This window comes from Scleropages formosus, chromosome 1 (assembly GCF_900964775.1).
Source record: "Scleropages formosus chromosome 1, fSclFor1.1, whole genome shotgun sequence".
In the NCBI taxonomy this organism is placed as follows: Eukaryota; Metazoa; Chordata; class Actinopteri; order Osteoglossiformes; family Osteoglossidae; genus Scleropages; species Scleropages formosus.
In genome coordinates, this window is record NC_041806.1 from 53,249,869 (window position 1) to 53,269,609 (window position 19,741).

Sequence of the window (19,741 nt, forward strand, 5' to 3'; positions counted from 1 at the left end):
CGGGATGTGTGGCTCTTGCTTCTTTCCATCGGCGAAGCGAGGAACGTCCATGTGAGCCTGACGGGTCGGGGTCTCGGGGGGGGGTCTCCTCGCTACCTGTGGATGGTTAATAATTCTTGAGACCCCCCCCCAGCACCGCAAGGAAGGTTCTCCACTCAGAATACGATGGACACAAACGCTTGATTAAATAACACCAGTCTGGGGTCTGGCACGCTCACACACGCTCACACACACACACACACACACACAGTTGACCTTTGCTGAACGCAGGGGAAGCGGTTCAGACCAGCGGCCCCAAAATAACGAGAGTTAATTGGATCCGTATCTTCAGTGGCACAAGTGACATTTGGACGAGTTCGATCGCTCCCGGCCTGTCGCTTCTCGTTGTCCTTTCTTTCCGACGCCGCCACCGCACCGCGGTCCCCGATCTCGGCAGCCACAGTGACCGTCACCGACGCTGCTCTGTACCTTTGTCACATCTCGCTCATTGTTAGCATCGACCGCGTCATTTGGGGCAAATACACGGTTTGTTATTGATTTTTCCCACCTGTGCCACGATTTGGCAGAACGGGGAGCGACTCGCTGCTGACGACCAATCGTAGAGCAGCCCGATGTTTGTTAATGAGCCTCGTAACCATGTGTTTACCATAAATGGGCAGCAGGTCCCAGAGTGATTACAGCTACTGACTTTGGACTCAATGGATCCAGGTTCAAATCCCACCTCTTGCTGTGGTACCTTTGATCACGGCAAAATTAACCTGCTCTATAAAGGGGTAAATCAGTGTAATTAGCTTTGGAGAAAAGCATCAGGTAAATAAAAAAGTGTGAACGGACTCATCGCCTGTAGAGCGGTACCAGTGGGGGTCGAGGGAGGGACACTGTTACCCAGAAGCCTCGGCGGCATTGCGCCAAGGCTTTCGGCGCGTTCCCCAAGAGGACTGCCGGCTGTGAGCGGGTCCGGGGCGCAGGGCAACGACTGTCCCGGTCCTGGCTGTGACGGCCAGTGTCTCCTGTGGCCCGACCGAGTGCGTTTTTCCACGTTATGTTCCTCTGCGTTTCCTGATGCCCCTGATTTTCACAGTCATTTCGTAGCTCTTCTCACCGCCTTTGACCGCAGCCGTCCAGAGAGGAGGCGGAAACGGTACCGAGTGACCTTCGGTGGCCTTCTGCTTTTTCTTCGCTCCGCTCCTGCAAAGTCCTCTGACTGCTGTCGTCGCCACAACGAACGTGAGCGAAACGTTTGAGCTGCATCCTTACGAACGGCAGCGGTCCTGCGGTCCAACAGTCCCTTTTACTGACAAAAACCCGTCAAGAGCCACTTGGATGAAACGTTCCAAACAACACAAGCGGTCGCGGAAGTGACCGAGACCGTCGCGTTCCGCGCACTTCGGCACGGCTCCTGCGGCTGCTGGTACCGGCTCCGGCGCTCGGAGGCCCACGGATGATTGAGGACCTTAATCTCGCGAGGGGTCCATGTGTATGCATGAGTCCACCTCTGGGGCGGTTCTGGCCCACAGAAACCCTTCCATCTGCTCTGACATTTCGGGCTCTGGGCGCCTCCAAATATCAGTGCACCGCGAGCGCCAGTCGGCCACATCCTCACGGCCCCTCAATGAGCTCAGCGTGTCCTTTCTGCAGGGAGGGGTGTCCAGCAGGGAGTGTCCCTAACCCCCCCACCCACCCCTTTATTCTGTTTGTGGGACCGTTGCCCACCCCCAGGGTCCATTCCAGCCCTAGAGCAGCAGTTTCCAGCTGGAACCAGTCAGCAGAGACAGCACGCCTTGTGCTCGTTGAAGAATGGAGTCCCGGCCCTGGTCCATCCGGACTTTCGTCTTTTTCTTCTCCAAAGACTGGGACCGGAGCCCATGAGCAGCTGGACGTGAACACGTGCTGCTTCTGGTCTGAGAAGAACTGGCAACGCGGCGGCTCCGCCATTCACAGCTGTCGGTGGCGCCATACCCTGCTGGGGGGGGGGGGTGCGTGAAGAATTTAGGCCCCCCCACGAGGCCGCAGCTGAGCTTTCATTGACATCTCCCACCCATTCAGCACAGCTACAAACCACAAGTACCGCGGTACCGGAGGAGCGAAGTGCCAGAGGGTCACAGGTGCAGCATCGGCTCTTGAGCTCCAAGGTCATTAAGGTCACTTTAGGCTCCAGGGTGTCTTTGGCTCCCGCCGCCGGGACACTGGTAAGGCCCGCCCTGCGGCTGCGGTAAATGGGCGGGGCTTCCAGGCGCACGGGTTCGTCCGTCCAGGTTCTGCAGCGGTAGCAGGCAGAGAGAAGCGAGACGGAGCCCACGGACGTGTCGGCCCAGGCGAGGCCACATGCAGGCGCCGTGTATTTTGGCGAGTGACAGATGCTCTCGTTCACAGCCGCTTCACAGCCTCGTTCAGAGACGCAGCGGGACGTCGGTCCAGCGGGACGTATCATCGTGCGGCTCGAGGCTCGGCGGCATTTTCCTCTTGCGGTCGAACGTGCGCGTTTACGTAGCAAGTGCTCTTCTTTATCCTCCGAACCCCTCCTACCCCGAGATGGTGTAAAGTGCGGTAAATACAGCTGGATGTTGGAAAGTGAGGACCAAACACAACGTTGATTTATCGTTGCGCAGCTGATCAAATAATTATGTATTTTTTTACCACAGTGTTTTTTTGTGTTCCTGTTTTGGGCGGGGGGGGGGGGGTGAGGGGGTGCGGTGATGCAGTGGTGCGGTGGGTTGGACCAGGTCCTGCTTGCTGGTGGGTCTGGGGTTCCAGTCCCGCTTGGGGCGCCTTGCAATGGACTGGCGTCCTGTCCTGGGTGTATCACGTCCCCCGCAGCACCGCGCGCGCTAAAACGTTAAAAGTTCTTTAGCTCAGAGTGTTGAGAATGGTCAAGTCACAAATTTACACAGGTGCAAACATTCATCTGTTGCAGGTTTGAATCCCCCCTCCAGTCAGCTGTAGTACCCATGAGCAAAGTACTTACCCTAAATTACTGCAGTAAACTACGCAGTTGTACAAATGGGTAAATAACTGTAAGTCGCTTTACAGAAAGGGGTCCGATAAACAAGTAAATGTGTTTGTAAGGCGACTGTGTTTTAACACCCGTCCTGTTAAAGTCCTCTGGGTTTTTATTTCCGTTTTCATCTCTCACTTCCTGGAACGGGATGGGGGTGGGGGGGTTCCTATGAGTGGACCGAACCTCCGGCCCAAACCAAAACCTTAAGGAATTTTAGATATATTCATCCTCTTTAAGTGGGTCGCAGCTGTAGAGAGCGATGGACCCGAATCGGACTGAGGGAAAACGGCACTTCACCGCTCTGTTTTTTGGACCCTGAACCCTGACCCCTGACCCGTCACTCTAACTCTAACCCGACCCTAACGCATATCAACGAGCACCGCTCTGTTTTTGGACGCTCCGCTGGAAAAGGCTCCTCTGTCCAGGCAAACCACGGTCGGCACACGGTCGACCCAGCGGCCCATCCCTCCAACCTCGAGCGCGACCGTTCTAAACAAGAGCGAACCCTTTCCATATGTCCAGACGGCGCAGTTTGCTCTTCTTTCACGCGCCGTCGACGCTCGGTTTCCCGTTTCCAAGGTGTTTGTTACCGGGGCCGTTCGGTGCGGCTCGGCGCCACTTCGTTTCCTCCTTTTCTGGCTCTCGGGAGTTTCGTCTTTCTCCTGGCCGAAGAATCGCATCGGAACGAAACGAGCTCGCGCTGGGGTGGCGCTCGGGCGCGTGCGTGGGCCCGCGGGGGCGACACCAGGAACGGCGCCAGTTTCTATTTACGCTCCGTCCGTTCGCACCGAGCGAATTCACGCAAACGAAGAGGAGCCGGGCGGAGCCTCGGCCCTAAATCGGCTTCCCTTCCGTCATCGCGGGACATTATTTGTTATACCGTAGTGCAGCCGTGATGTTTCCGCAGCAGACGCTCCAGATGTCCAGCGTGGCGGGAATAGTTTGCTTTCCGGTCACTGCTAGAGAAGCAGCTCGGTGCTGCAGGATGTATTTGCCGTTTGCCGTTGCGGTACTAGAGGGGGTCTCGACCCGCTTCTCCGCTTCTCCGCTTCCCGGAGCTCCCGAGCGGGACTTTCTGGACACCGGGGCTCCTCGTCCTCTCCCCCCTCCCGCCATTTTTAGCATCTCTCACCTCGTCCCTGCAGTCGGCGTGGGCCAGCAGCTCGCGAAGTAAGGGTCGCGACCCAAGCGAGGGTCATGAGGCTGTTCCCGAGGGTCGGGGGATGTTCTCCAGCACGGAAGTAGTACAGTGTTCTACGAAGGCTTATTGAAAGAGTAATTAATGTGAACGAGTCGTGGAGAGCAGAGTGTCCGTGTCCCCTGAATATAATACTCATAATTATTATTATATAATATAACATAATTACGTATTATAAGAATATAATAGTGGCGCAGCGCGCTCACGTTCAGCGCTCACCGAGCAGCCGTCAGGAACCCATCGCCATGCGGTGCTCTTACCGGAATGCGATATGGTACACAGCTGTGTGCAATGCTCGCAATCATCAAATTCACGGTGAATCGGTACCGCGGTATCGGCCGAGAATCTCTACTATTGCGTCTTAAAGTGTCGCTGTACCGTCAGTTTGTTTTCCCGTTCGTCCGGCTGAACTCTCTGTGAACGTCCCCGTGCGAGGGTAGTGAATTCAGTAAAACTACGGTAATACCAGTAATACCCTGTTTAACGGTGCCCTGCTTAGCGCCCTTCCGTTACTGTGCACGTGTCCTAAAATCGGCGAGAGCCGTCACCGCTCTCACTTCGGCCCCTCGGTACAGCGACTGCGTACGTGGTTTGGCACACAGTGTACAGTATTTTGCTCTGTTTTCCAGCCATCATTTGTGGAGAAATGTGTCCAAGTGATGTTGGTGCTTCTGAAATGTGAAGGAGAAGCTTTTGCCTGCTGGGGAAGTGAGTTCAGGTTGGAAACTGGTGGGCGTCCATTCGATGGGGGGGGGAGGTCCTCAAAGTGGGCAGCGTCCGTGGTAAGAACGGTGGTAAAAAATGCAGACGACGTAAGAGCTTCTGCAGCTACGACGTACGACAAAATTGATGCAAATTCAAGTTGATTGTTTTTACTATAGTATTTTCATCTGTACGGTGTTTGAATGGCCCTGGTTAGCGCTGCACCTCCTGTTAACCGCGGTATCACTGTGGTATATGAATGAGTGTGACATATCAGAATGAGTGCTTGTTGACAGTGCTGTGTGTACAGCGTTGGGGCCAGCAGGACGTGCAGGACTGCGTTCAGGGTCGCGACCCAAACATTTTGGCGCCGGTTTGGTTAGGGTTAGGCGTTCTGCCCAGAGCACAAACCCGACAGCACCCTCTTTATTCCTTTACTGGGACTCGACCCCTTCCTGCCCCGTTGACCAGTTGGCACCAGAGCCATGGGCACCGGCTGGGTATCTGTGCGTTGCCCACCGAGGCCGGGTGGCGTTTGCTAGCGAATTCTCTTTCGCACCTCCAGCGGGCCGAGTGGCGCCCGGGGTGTCGGTGCCCCGTCGAGCCGTTAAAGGTCTTCGGTGACTTTCGTTCCCTTTTTCTCCCGGTTTGTCGGTGTCCAGTTTGGACTTTATTACCCTCAGCACACACACACACACACACACACACACACACACGCCGTCCTCCACCACTCAGCCAGACAATAACGTTCATTTTGACCTGCAGCTCACGTCCTGGTCGCTTTCCCCGTCTTCCGAGCGTGCGCTTGAGGAGGCGGCGGCGGCATGTGGGAGGCCCAGGACCCTCAGCCTCAGCCTCAGCCTCCACCCGCCAGGCACACGGCACTTTTTCCCAGCATGCCCTCGCGCCGGAGGTGCAGGATTTCTGTAGCGCCGTGGGAGCGGAGGGACCCGACTCTGCGCCGTTTTCTCTTCTCCCTCCGCCAGCGAAGGCAGCGACTACTCTCTGCTCTGCCGCCGCCTCCGTTCCGCCTCCGCGACACAAGGGACCCGTGCGGGAGGTCACAGGGAGGCGTTGTTCTCGCATCGTCGACACGCCGCCTGCAGGGAAGGACCCTGCGGCGAAGCTCCAGCTCTTTCCCCCTCCCCCCCCCCAGCGGTAGCCGACACACTCGGGTCTCGAACCCATTTGGGGTCAAAGGGCTTCTGCCACGGACCTCGAGTCCCTTGATCCTAGGATCCAGTCCCTGGGGGGGCATCGTGGGGGCAGATCCCAACCCCCCACGTTCTGAACATGGATACAGTGCGCCCTGGACACGCCTTTTTGAACCCTTCTGCACACATCTGTGTGTGTGTGTGCGCGCGCAGTACCGGGCCTTCGTTGTAACCCTGTTACTAGTGAACCACACATGACCAGGTGTGACCAGTGCGTCACAACATCATCTCTTAAAACATTTTCCAGAAGTATGAAAAATGCCACAGTGGCGCACAAACGTTAAAAACCCCTCTTTGTTGTTCAATATTTGAAATGGTTCACTGATGTAACGCGTCTAATAGCAGCACAACAGGTATTTCCTTGTAGATGCACGTTTGTTCCGGACATTTCCGACTCGGCGTCGTGGTCATTCGGCATTTTCCCCCAAGCGGTCGGTTCATCGCTTCCTTTCAGTATTTATTGGGCACCGCTTGTAACCTGTGGTCAGCGAAACATTGCACTTGGTAAAACAAGGGCTTACCGTAGTGCGGGGTACCGCATAGTGTCGGTGTCGCTGATACGATACAGCGGAATGAGCGCTCGCTCGCGTGTCCCCCCCCGACCCATCGGTCCGATCCTGAGCGATTCTGTAATCCGAGGTATCAATGACGTCTCGCTTTGGGTTCAAACATACCCTTTTGTGGAGGCGGGCTGCCTGCTGGGTATTGGCTCAAAGCCCCTTCCTCCTACCCGCCTCTCGTACTATGTAACGGCCTTGAGTTTACCGTGGTACAGGGCTAACGGATCCCAGTTCCTCCCACCGATTCCCGTTAGAGGGACGAGTCCGGACGTTCCTGTTCGCTCCCTCGTCCCGCAGCTCCTGCGCCGCTGGGGGTTGCGTCCCGACAGCAGGAGCCCCTTCTCTGCCCTGTAACCCTGCCGTTAAAATAACCGTCTTTTGCTCGGGCCCTGTTCCTGCAGCGTGTTGTGTCACGCAGCGACCGACTCGTCATCAGCAGCTGCTCCTGCTGGACGAAACTGTGGTGGAAAGGGGACAAGAGGCGGCAAACAAACATGTTTCCGTGCCTAGAAATAATGAGGTGGCAGCTGTGGTGGGTTTGAATCCTCAATATATTCCTGAGTCGCTTTCAAGAAGCAGACAAGAGAGAAGGACAGAGAGGGGGACAGAGAGAGACGGTGTCCACAGATCCATAGCGTCACATGTCTCTACACTTATTCTGTCCCCTCAACTCCGCCCACAGAAGGTCCCTCCCTGCCCTGTGAACTCCTGTCTGCAGTAGTCGTCCACCGTGTTCTATGATCTGCCCACTCCATGGTGATGTCCCTCACCCCCGCCGACCCCCCACTGCGGAGTCCATCCATCTGCCTCTCCACATCTCCGTCTGCTAGATGGACACGGCCCCAGCTGCTCGGGGTCCCGTGATGCACCTCTCATGTGGTTCTTCCAGAGCTCTGATCAGCTGTGTCCACGGCTCGGTGCTCCTCGCTGCTGGAGCTCCATCCTCGGGTGACCTTTGACCTGTCACCTCTAGATATTCCACTGCACTGACAACTGGACAAAGAGCACAACACCAACACTGAGGGCTCCGTGAGGTCCAGACACTGCGACCGTTAGGGTGAGGGTTGGGTTGGGTTAGGGTTTTGTTAGGGTTGTGTTGGGTTAGGGTTGGGTTGAGGTTGGGTTGGGGAAAGGTGTTTTGACTGATGGTTCACTTTGTTACATCTCTACTGGGATAATAAATACTCCGCTATCAACCTCATATGAGCAAAGATGCTTCCAAGTTGGGTTTCTAGTTAAAGGTGTATGGTTTGTGTAAGTGTGTGTGTCTGTGTGTGTGTGTTAGTGTGAAATATTCTATTATTATAACAATAATCTTGTGTGTCAGTGCATGTTTGCATGCATGATGGTTCAAGGGGACTTGAAATATGAGAATATTGCACATCAGTCTTTCTGTATCTCTGTCTCTGTGTGTGTCAGTGGGTGGACATTGGTATTCCACCCAGGGTGCAGGGTCTATAAACACACACACACACACACACACACACACACACACACAGACAAGACCCTTGGTGCAGAACATCACAGCTTGAAAATAAGGTTTCAGCTTTAAAGGAAAGCTGTTCATGCAGAGCCTGCTGGGAGAATGTGTTTGTGTGTGTGTGTGACAGACAAAGACAGCCAGACACGGCAAGACTTCTGCATAAATAAATGCACAACAGTAACTGCATTAAATGTGGTTAAAGATCTTCGTTCTTGAGGACAAGGTGTTTAGACACTGGAATGAATCAGGCCAAGAACATGTCCAACATTCCCACTGTCCATCAGTTTGGAGTGTGTCAGCAGATGATCCGTTCACACTGATTTTGCCGGAACGCGGCACCACCTCGCGTGACCACGTGGGCCTCAAAATGGAACCAGTCCCTCTAATGGAAAACAGACCGCAGGAAAGCGACCGTTGTTGTGCTCTCGTGTGCGTGTGCTCTTCTGCTCCTCCGGCGCCGGGTCACACGCGAACCTCTCCGTCCCGAGCGCCACGGTCCCGAACCCGCGCTCGCTTTGGGAACGGCCCTGGCCGGAGACCCGCCGCGGGTATCGGTCCGCTCGACCTTTCCGTCAGACGCTCCCTCGAACGGAAGGCTTTAGGTCGAATTGCTGGGGTGGTCCTGACCCCCCCCCCCCCCCCCATCCCCACACATTTGCCTTTCCAGTAAATGTCACATTCTGGCCGATGCACGAGACGTTTGCGGCGTTGCTGTGCGGCAACACACATTGCCGCGTTGTTGCAGGAACACAGCCGGAAGCGTTGCTCTGGAGGAGTCGCAGCACTTTGAGCTTTTGTTCCGAGCATCTGTGGGGACGGGGTCATGGGGGGGGCGTTTGTGGAAATGGGACCGGCATGAATGAGACGAATTGTCCAGCCCTGGAAGCGGCGGCGAGCGCACAGGCCGCACAGTTGTGTGAAACACGGACCGACCCTGTGCGGCAGGGCTGGGAAAAGGGCTCGGAAAACGGAGGCGAACGTCCTCCCCGTGTCGGGGGGTGCCGGTGACCCCCAGCCGCGGGATTCCATTCTCAGATACGTAAATCCAGCGAGAGACGGGAATACAGGCCCTGCCCTGACGTGCTCCCGACGAGTCTCTGCGTTCTGCTTTGTTGGACATGTGGTTGTCCATGCTTTTTGGACAGCCCTACGTACGTCTTGTGGCCCCGCCGGGCCCATCGAGTCGCGTCCCCCGACCCGCAAATTTCAGCAAACGTGTCTTTGGCAGCAAGCGGACGGGACGTACGGTGCGGTGTGTGCGCCGAGCGTAAATTACTCTGGCATTTGTACCGCAGCGGCTGGGACTCACTTGCGAGGCCCTTCCGGCAGAGCGAACCCAGGACTCGTGTCCAAGTTCTCCAAACCGGTCATGGCAGCGTCGCGCTCACCGGGCAAGGTACCGCTGCGGCAGGTTAGTGCGCTTCACCGCAACTTCACCTCTTGCATTTGCTGCGTCGTGCGGTCGCCGTCTTTGCGCGTTCCCTTTCCCGTTGCGCGTCGCACGATGTCCTGCCGTGGATTCCGTAGCTGCTCCTGCTCCTGCTCCTCCTGAACACCACGGTCTCCGCACAACGCGCCGGAGCCACCGGGCGCCGCATCGCTGACGGAGAGCCGCGTGGGATCCGGGCGACGCATTTCTCTTCTCCCAGACAGGCCGAGCGCTTGAGAGCGCCAGCTGTACGGAAGAAGCTTCTCTCGTCCAAAGCGCTCGTCTCTGCTCTCGCTCCGCTTCAATAGTGCGTTTTTTCCGAGGTGGGGGGGTGGGGGGGGTCTGACCTGTTCTTTCCATTCCTCCTCCTCGTCGACCTCCGGCTCAGGTGTTCAAAGCAGAGCTCAGCGACCGTCCTCTGTCTCCGGTGCCGCTCCCGTCCCAGTGGGGACGGTGCCAAACGGTGTCTCTTCTCTTCAGACTCCATTGCTCCCTCACAGCCCCCCCCACCCCACCCCACCCCACGGCCCTGTGGCGTCACCGCACTGCGCTCGGAACTCGCTGGGCTTCACCGAGCACTTTTTTTACCTTCATCACAGTCCGTTCTGTGGGCTCTTTTGGAGTCTTAGAAACTGAGCGATTCGTGGTGAATTTTTTACCATGATTTTACCGATAGCCCTGAATTCAAACCTGGTGTCTTCTGCACTCTTTCCCTTCCGTTCGCTTTCAGTCGCAGCACTGAACCCAGAGTAAAATCCAGTGTCACAAAACATTGCTGAAGAGCAGTTTCCTTTGAGACTCATTCAAGTAAGATAATGGATGACAGTAACTGCACGGCATCACAAGAATAAATGTTTATTTCCCCATCACTTTTGTCCCTCATGTAGTGCTATGAGCTCCCGCTGTCCCTCGGAGCTGCTGAATCCCGGCCGACACTCAAGGCGGGTCTCAAACCCATCTCCTTCAGGGCCACTTTTCTCCAGATCTCCTAACTGCTCCATAAACTCACATCACACCATCTGTCACCATCACCTCTGTGTTTCCTATCACTTCTGTATTCTGTGTACCGCGGTACCGGACACACCAACTGTGGTACAACTGTCATCTGTACGTCTGTAGCTCTTCATCTGTTGCTGAAAGCATTGTTATATGGATGAATGTTGAATATACCAAAGGTTCACACGTAGTTGTCGCGACTGTCAGTCACACCTAGCTTTGCCCCCCAACTACGAGGCCCCGCCCACTAGGATTTCCCACTCATCTCAGCTTTCGGTTGCGTGTTTTCCTTCCACAGTCTCTTTCCTTTCCACCTGCTACTGCACACCCGCCGCTGTCAGGTACACTCTGGTGCATCTTCTGACCGCAGGGTGGCTCCACAGTATGACCACAGCCTGCGGGCAGGGTGGGGGGGGGGGGGGGTACAGCAGGACACAAGATGAGAGCACCTGTACCCTCAGGGCAGATCGTAGCGCTGAACTAGACGTCCCGCTCGGATGAATAACGGATGCGGAGGGTGGCGGACGGAGCCCCGTCAGTCGTGAGCGTGTTTGCAGGCGTTGCGCTGGACACGTGTGGCTGCGCCGCCTAAATATTTCATGGGGGATGAGCAGCGAGAGGCAAAACGGTCATCCTCCGGTGCGACTCGTAAACTATTGAAACTTTCCTGCACACAAACTCGGTGTCTCGCTCTGTGACGCCGCCTGATCGGAACGTGTGCGAAAGCGGCCCCGCCGAGCTCTTACGGTCGGTGCTGCCAGGCTCGGTGCCAGATCCGGAGCCTTATTGGTCTGGCCAGGTGTTCTTACTGAAGTGAGGGTGCGACTTGGAACCCTTGCGTCAGACGGGAGGTTCAGCGGATGGTGTCTTCAGCCCAGGATGAACACGGGACTCCGGTTCAAGTTGAGCTGCTCATCCCCTAAGCAGCGTTTTGTTTCTCAAGAACAGGATATGTTTTGGCTGCGCAGGTGTCGGTGGGTCTCGGCGGCACTTGCTGCGCTGCCAGGTGGCCACAAGAGCCCCCAAAAGCGGCGACTTGCACTTTCGTTGCCGTTTCCGTGGCGCCGCCCTTTGTTCTCCTCGCAGGGACCGTTTGCGACATGAAAGGAAAACGGGGCCTTTTCACAGCAAACCACGGCTCGACTCTGACGTTTCGTACCTGGAACCGCAAACCGTTATTTACGCGCCTTCGGCACGAAGGGGGAGAGCTTCGGGGACGGCTCGAACCCGAGTTCAGGTCCTGCTCCCGCCGAGTTTGCGGTAAAGTAGCCCTGATCACCCCAGTTACCGAATCTTTTGCACTGATTTCTTTTGTACTTCCGCCGGAGTTACTTACCGTGACCTACCCAGTTAATCGGCAGGGTAATTTTTACTGTACTGAGTACCTTCAACAAAGGGGGTGGGATTCGAACCCCGGCCCTCGAAGCGCGAGGTGGTCGCGCTGTGAACGACTCTGACCGGGCAAAACTAAGTGCTGTTCGGTCAATGAACAGCTGTAACGGTCGCGTGCTGCATGAACGCGTTCGTATCGATCGGCCCCTGGGTTCGGCGAACTCCTCTCTTGTTGCGCCTCGATCCACGAAATGATTACAGTTACTAATCGTTCATTAAAAGTCAATCGCGGTTTAATCGGAGCTCCGCAGACGACTAAAGGACGGAAAGGAGCGCGTCGGGAGAACCGGCCTTCGCACGTGTCCCTCGGGACAAACGGCGGTCGCCGCGGGCCGACGGTCGAGCGCTAATTCCGATTCGCGCGGTCGTGATGGCGGCGCCGAGTCAACGAGGAGCCCGGCGAAGGTCCACGAGCCCCAAGCTGAGGCGCGAATGCGAATACGCCGATACGGAGTGTGTACGTATGTTCCTGTCGGGGTCCGGTGTGCTGACAGCGGGTCCTGCGCCCTCTTGTGACCGACTCTTCATCTCTGATCCCTGCAGGTCATCCTCATCCTCACCAAGTACTACCACGCCGACTCGGCCAAGGTGCTGGAGAGCTCCCTGTGGAGGTAGGGCTTTCCGTGCTCGTCTCACCCGTGTTCCCGAGCGCCCGTCGCCAGCGGTCCCGCCGCTCGTGCCGTCACCCGTCCTCCCGACACCCGGGACGATCGGTCTCTCCGGATCAATTAACGCGGCTTTTCGGTCCGAGGCCGCGCGTGACGTTCGCGCCGCGAGAGACGGAGACGCGCTGCGTCCCGTGTGGTTTCCGTGTTGATTCGTCGTTTAAAGAGCGATGAAACCTATAGATACAGTGCATATAGCTGCATACAGCACATATGTATCATTACATGGAATTCGCGGACGATCGATCGCTCCAAACGTGGACCGACCGGCACCGCGACGCAGAGCGCCGAGCACGTGCTCCAGACGCAGGCCCTTGTCTCGCCGCACGCCGTCCGCACACTGTCTGCACGCAGGAACTGGCGATGGAAGCGAAAATGATGCTTTTAAAGCGATTTCCTGGGAAACAACTGAGGAAAAGTTTTAAAAGAGTGTAAAATTTTGCCGTCTTACTCAGGGGACATCGTTCGGGGCGAGTTTGGCGTGAACTGGAGACGGGAGGCGGCAAACTGCAGGTTTTGCCAGAGAAAATAATGGAAAATCATGTCTTTCCCCGATTCTTCGGCATTCGGTCGGTTTGAGGAGGGAATCAGGAGCAGAGAAACGGGAATAAAAACATGAACCTCCTTTTGCTCTTGATCTTTTGGGGGGATATTTGTGCCTCTGCTCAACATGAGTACAACACCTGTGTGTCTAGGTGCTGGAAACACGTACGCAAGCGCACGCGCACACACACACACACACACACACACACACGCACGCACGCACGCACGCATCCCGCCCTCAGCAGTTGGCACGGCGCAATCCCACCTCCTCTCCGAAAAGCACTTAAACACCCCACTCGACGGTGACGTTTCCCGCCCTGCTGCGCTTCACTCTACGCTCGCGTTCCTCTTCGGTAAACGTCGGGCGCCTCCGCCTCTCTCCCCTCGCTTGAGTGTCGGCGCTCGGCTCTCCCGCGTTCCTCTCCGGCCCAGGGAAGGGTGCGGCCGAGCGTTCGCCCGAGCTCCCTGTCCCGAGGCTTCTCCGGAAGGTTCTAGAAACTCAGACCTGTTTTCTAATATACGGCATTTGTAGGGAAAGGAGCGCGTGTGCGTGCGCGCGTGTTTATCTGAGACGGAGACACACAAACACACACGCGTCGCTGTTCGCCACACCTTCTCCGAGACTCAGCACCATGCGATAAAATTTTTACTCCATCAGTTCAGTGTAAATTCTTTGATCTAGGGTATTGCAGCAGGAGGGGGATTCAAACCGGTCTCCTTCGAGCGCTCGCCGCTGCGCCCCCTGCTGTCCTCGAACACAGAGGTTGGACAGGAGAGTTTTCCAGAAGTTTTACAAACGGTGGGACTGAAGTGTGTGTCTCCACTGCATCTGTGTGTTTTTCTGTTAGAGCTCCTCTGCACCTCTTTCCTTTACGTTGCATGGGTATTTCTGAGAAATATGTCTCTTCTTGTGTGTGTGTGTGTGTGTGTGTGTGTGTGTGTGTGTGTGTGTGTGTGTGTGTGTGTGTGTGTGTGTGTGTCCAGCCTCCTCGCTACGGACGGGAGGAGGAGACACTGTGTCGCAGCATCCCAGCTGTGGTCAATAATTGATGCCGTCGCCGGGGCGACGGCTTTTTAAGCGAAGTGCTTGTTTGCAGCTGAGGGCGGAGCTCGGAGCGGGGGGTGGGGGGAGTGCGGGGGGGTGCCGTCGGCTCGGCGGCGCCCATGAGTGGCTGTCACCCCGCGCTGAACTCCAGCGCATCGCAGCCCCCGTCGGAGACGAGTGCCACGTGGCCCCCGAGGAGCGGGGCGTGCATCGCTCCGCCGTTATCTGTTCCGACAGCCTCCCCAGTGGCGCGTCTTACCGCGGTACCGAGCCGTCAGCCGGTCCTTTCGCTCCAGCCATTAGCCGTGGTGTGCGTGTGCGGGGGGGTCACTGTCAAGTGCCCAAAGTGAGGGGGACAGGTGTGTGACGCTCTCTCGCTCACCCACGTCAGGATTTCTAGCTCATTAATTCCATCAGCCGGTGCTTTTCTCTAAAGTGACTTAACACTGATTTACCCCTTTATATACCAGGGTAATTTTTACTCTGTGAACTCAGGGTAAGACCTTTGATGAAGGGCACAACAGCAGGAGGTGGGACTCAAACCTGGTTCCTTCCAGTCCAAGGTAGCAGCAGCTCTAAGCACTGCGTCCCCTGCTGCCCCATATAGCATATAGATGGGTGCATTCAGCCAGGGTCTCACACACGGACGCACGCACGCACACACACGCACTGGTGTAGCTCCACATCCAGCACATCTGCAGAGACACACACACACACACATGCCCGATTGGCCACGCTGCAGATGGGATGTATAATTCATGTTCTGCACACATCTTCCGAACATACAGGCTCTTGGCCTGGAGCCAACACCCCCACTCCCCGCACCCCGGCTCTCCGACACCTCAATAATGCATTAAAAGACGAGTAACGTGCCGACCTCTGAACTGCACGATGCTAATGATGTCCTGGCTGCGCTGAAGGGAATCGCGTCTCTCCGTCCCCCCGTCTGTCCCTCTGTCTCTGCCCGCCCGTCCGTCCGTCCACGAGACTCGCGCAGTGGACCCAGCTGTCCAAACCGGTCCAGTGTACAAGTGCGCAGTGTGTGGACGCCCCGCATCTCCAAGCCATGTTTACCGGAGCAGTTTCTGAATGTCCAGGACATGTGCGCTCCATGTGCTGCTGACGGTCGCTGAAGAGTCTCGCTGTCGAGCACGGTCGCCCTCCCCCCTCCCCCCTCCCCCCCGACCTCCCTCTCGCACCCCCAGCAGGGCCAGATGGAGCCGTGTTGTAAATAGTTAATCTCGCACTGCATCTCCTCCCCGGTCGGCTCCAGACTGCCTTGCATATTTCATGGTGTTGGGGTGTGGGGTGGGGGGGTCTACAAGAAAGAAATAGGAATAAAAACGAGGAGGGGGGTGATGAATAAGTCAGGGGGTCCAACGATGTCCTGTTCTCTGTGCTCCGTGTGGACGGGCGGCTGGGGGCAGTGAACCCAGAACGCGGTGGGGTGGATTATGTATGTAGTACATCGGGGGGGGGGGGGGGGGGTGGCACACATGTATTTTTTCCTTTAGGTACAGGGAGGAACCTTCACCACATGGAGAGACTGCAGGGTGCACAGGGGCAACCTGGGAAACCTGGGGCAGCGGTTAGAGCTGCTTCTTTTGGACTCAGAGGTTCTGGGTTCGAATCCCACCTCCTGCTGTAATAGCCACGATCCAGGTACTTTCCCTGAACTGCTACAGTAAAAATTACCCACTGTGTAAAGTGGCTCTGGAGAGAAGCGTCAGATGAATGAATAAATACCAACAAATTCAGCAGCTGGTAGTGGCAGGTGGTGTAAAGAGTGCGGTAAATCCCACCAGTGCAGGTGTGGTTCTGCTGTTTCAGGGATCTCCAGCGACACCGGAGGGCTTCGGCAGATGAGTGGTGTAAAGGCGGGTGGGCCGTGGGCCCTCGTACCCGGAGCGCGGGGGAGGTATTGATGAGGCTGGGAGGAGGACAGGGGAGGGGGTCCCCCCCATCGATCGATATAATCCTTTCGCACCACACCTTTGGGGAGACTCCCATCATAACTGTCCTCTCAGTGCTCCATCTGTCCCCCCCCACACACACACACACACACACCCTGTCAGAGCGACGCCCCAGAATCCAATCAGAATCGTGAAGGTGGGGTCAGAGCCAGAGGTGCGAAAGCGGCGCAGGTTAAGCTGCAGATGGCCGATCATCTCAGCGCGATGTCCAGGAAGGAGTTGTGGAGCGGAACTGATCCAGGCGGGAGTCGGAGGTCTGGATGCGGTCACATGCGGTCACATGCAGTCTGAGTCCCTGTGTTTCTCTGGAGAGTGAAAAATGCGACCGTCTGCTTTCCCGTGTGCGCATCGCAACAGACGCGGTCTCGCTGCGGTCAGTGAGGATCCAGTGAGACTGACCGCGTCAGACCGGTCTGTCAGTCGCCACGCCGTGCCACTGACTCGGTGTGGTGTGAAGGGGACACGTCGACTGTTGGCCGTTTCCTCATACTGCTGAGTGAAGGTGATGAGCACCGCAGAGGGATGAGCGGCGCGCCCCCAACGGTCACTCATTAACCGCCATTAACTGGTCCTAATTTGCTCCTCAGCACTGACCGCATGTAAAAAAAAAAAAACAAAACTGGTAGAATTACTTACTCCATTATTTTATATGGGGAAAAATCCCAGTTCGTCCCCAGATCACCCTGAACGGTGTCCAGTGTCGGAAGGACAAAGCGGTGTAAGACGCGGTAACATTTTACACTGTGTATGTATTGTTTTGTGGCTTTTTCCCAGAAAATGACAATAATGTGGTGTGCAGTTTCACGTGGGTCTGGACCCAAAAAGCTTCCTCATGTCGTGATTACAGGGACTGAGACGTGAACTGCGGTGACCTCAAGTGCAGAGTTTTATTTTCGATGTGACGAGTGCAGGAGGAGGGGCCTAAAGAGCCGATGGAGTGGAGGCGCCGGGGACACGAGAACGTGGGGATGCAGGGACACGGGGACACGGGGATATGGGGACACGGGGATGCAGGGACTGCAGAGCTTGGGAGGACGACGGCAGTGTAATGTTGCCAGTGTGTGTGGTGTGATGTTCGCATCACCTGGAAACACACACTCCATGCAGTCTGCGCTACAAATCTGACTCCTTTCAATCTGAATTACTGTACCTCACATAGCGGCGAGTTACCACAGTAATACCGGGCTCAAGTGTACGGCGTCCCACGGAATGATGCGAGCAACACGTGGATACGGCTAGTACATCTCCGTTTACCGCGGTACTGCGCGGAGGAAGGTGACGCGGAGGTTCGAGTGCCGAACGCCCCGCCTCGACTGAACCATGATGTCGACGGCGGCGCAGAACATCACTTTGCAAAGATGATGAAAATGAGCTTTTTGCCGCTTAAAAGGACTCATTTATTGCCACTAATAAGGTTTGGAGAGACGTTGCTCCTCCGTGGCCCTGCTCTGTATCTTTCATATCCACATTTGTTGAATATCTGCAACACTTTGGACAATAAATAAGTTTTCATTCTCACTTTTATCGGTTTCACTCAAGATTTTCATACCTCTGGTCTCAAAATATGACTGAATGAATCACCTGAGTAAATGACGTTTCTGGGAGGGATGGTGCTGGAGGTGGTTCGGAGGCTTGCGGGCACACCAGAAACCGCCTCTTTCCGGAATGTTCTGAATGCACTTCTGAAACACCAACCTGCGCACATCCACGAGGCGCTATGTAAGAGCGCAGAGGTAACGGGTCCGAGTGCTGCTGGCTCCTATCATTTTTATTTATGTAAAGCGATGATTACATGTACAATTACACCTAAAATATACGTCTCACCTCATGTAGAAAGAACCGTCATACAGTTTATTGGGATCGTTACAGCGATCAATTGGGTATGAATGTGCGCGTATCTTCAGGTATGCGGGGGGGGCTCCATCGGTTGACCATGCAGTGAACCCCACCTCCAAAGTACTGGCACTCAGCACGGATGGGTAACCAGGCCCTTGACCACTGCGCTATGAACCGGAAGGTGATGGGGTCGACTCCCACAAGGGACTCCTTGTGCTCTTGGACAAGATGCACTGATGCTGAGTGCTTTATAAAAACAGACCTGCTGTACAGCTGGGGAATTGGGAGCCATGTGACGTGTTGTAGCACTGTGTGTGTGTGTGTGTGTGTGTGTGTGTGCGTGTGTGTGCGTGTGTGTGCGTGTGTGTGCGCGTGTGCGTGTGTGTGTGCGTGTGTGTGTGTGTGTGCGCGCGCACCTCCACCTGGCTTGCGTCCTGGGCAAAGAGGGACAGATGTGGTAACTGTCAGGGTACAATCAGGGTATAATCAAGGTACATTGGGTGGAAAGGAGGGAGACGCTGAGCCCCTTTGCCCTCGGTGGGGCTCTCTGTCGCTGAACAGGAAGTGAAGGAGATGCGGCGGGAAGGAGAGAGGAGAAAACACACACAGAAATACACACATTTTTGCACAGAACGGCTCTTCTGAGCTCAGTGAGAGGAAAAGGAGAAAGAGTAATTTGTGGTGGAGAGAAACACTGTACACGTGGTATTTACTCATGTGCCCCCCCCCCACACACACACACACTCTGCATCCAGTGTGTGCGTAGAAATGCTCATGTAGCGAGATGCCTCGAGGAGCTCCCGTCCCGCAGAACCGCAGACTGTCCCAGGTGCGAAAGCCCACACCCTCAGCCCTCCCCCCATCCGCCGGGCGCGAATGTTCTGGAAGCGAGAAAGAGCCGCGGATCCGTGAGCTCGCAGTCGCTCATCGCTGCCCAGCGTCCCATTGATTTCTCCTCCTGAACATCAAGAACACACACCGTGTACTGCTTGTTCCAGCAGGGTGTGTGTGTGTGTGTGTGTGTGTGTGTGTATTTCAATGTAAAAGTGACTTTGTGGGACTCTCTGACTTTGTCTCTGGGCTCCCCTTCGAACCCTCTTTCTGCGCCCAGTCTAGTCTCCTCCTTGGGACACGACGTTTTACCGGCCCGGTTCTTACCGCAGTAATTGTGCCACGATGGCAATTCCCTCAAACGGCCTTCGCACGTGAAGAGGACACACGGAACACGCGAAGAGCGTGGCAGGCTGGGAGTACACGATGGGTCGTCTCGTCAGTCGTCGGGGACGTCGCTTGCGTGGGGTGTCGTGCGGGGGCGATGAGGGCAGACGCTGTTGCTGTGGTGACCGAGCGAGAGCGTTTTGCCTCCCCGGTGACCCTCGACCTCGCGGTCCTGCGCTCGGAACAATCTCCTCAACTACTCAACGGCTGCGTCGGTGTGTCACGCCATGGCCGCTCGGTCACAGTGCGGTCAGCGCTGCGGGTGGGTGGCGTCCAACCGAAGTGTAAATGCTGTAGTAAAACAGAGTGTTTCTGTAACAATCACAGCATCTGTGTCTTCAGTTGCACCTTTTCCTGTTGCTTCCGTGGCCTTTTGAGCTCACAGCTGCTGAATCCCTGTCGACACTCAAGGGGGGTCTCAAACCCATCTCCTTCAGGGCCACTTCCCTCCCGATCTTCTGACTGCTCCATAAACTCACATCACACCAT

At 56.0% G+C, this 19,741-nt stretch overlaps 1 protein-coding gene across 2 annotated transcripts in view; it reads left to right on the plus strand.

Moving 5' to 3' along the window:
- Nucleotides 1-19,741, plus strand: part of sorcs2 (sortilin-related VPS10 domain containing receptor 2) — a 120,489-nt gene that overhangs the window by 34,423 nt on the left and 66,325 nt on the right. Inside the window, exons 1-2 of one of the 2 annotated variants that reach the window (XM_029247613.1) lie at nucleotides 9,499-9,566; nucleotides 12,516-12,583. In XM_029247613.1, coding sequence (XP_029103446.1) covers nucleotides 9,525-9,566; nucleotides 12,516-12,583 — 110 coding nt within the window. In that variant the 5' untranslated portion in view covers nucleotides 9,499-9,524. Of the gene's footprint in view, nucleotides 1-9,498; nucleotides 9,567-12,515; nucleotides 12,584-19,741 lie in introns of those variants that run through there. The other variant, XM_029247589.1, reaches the window with a different exon arrangement.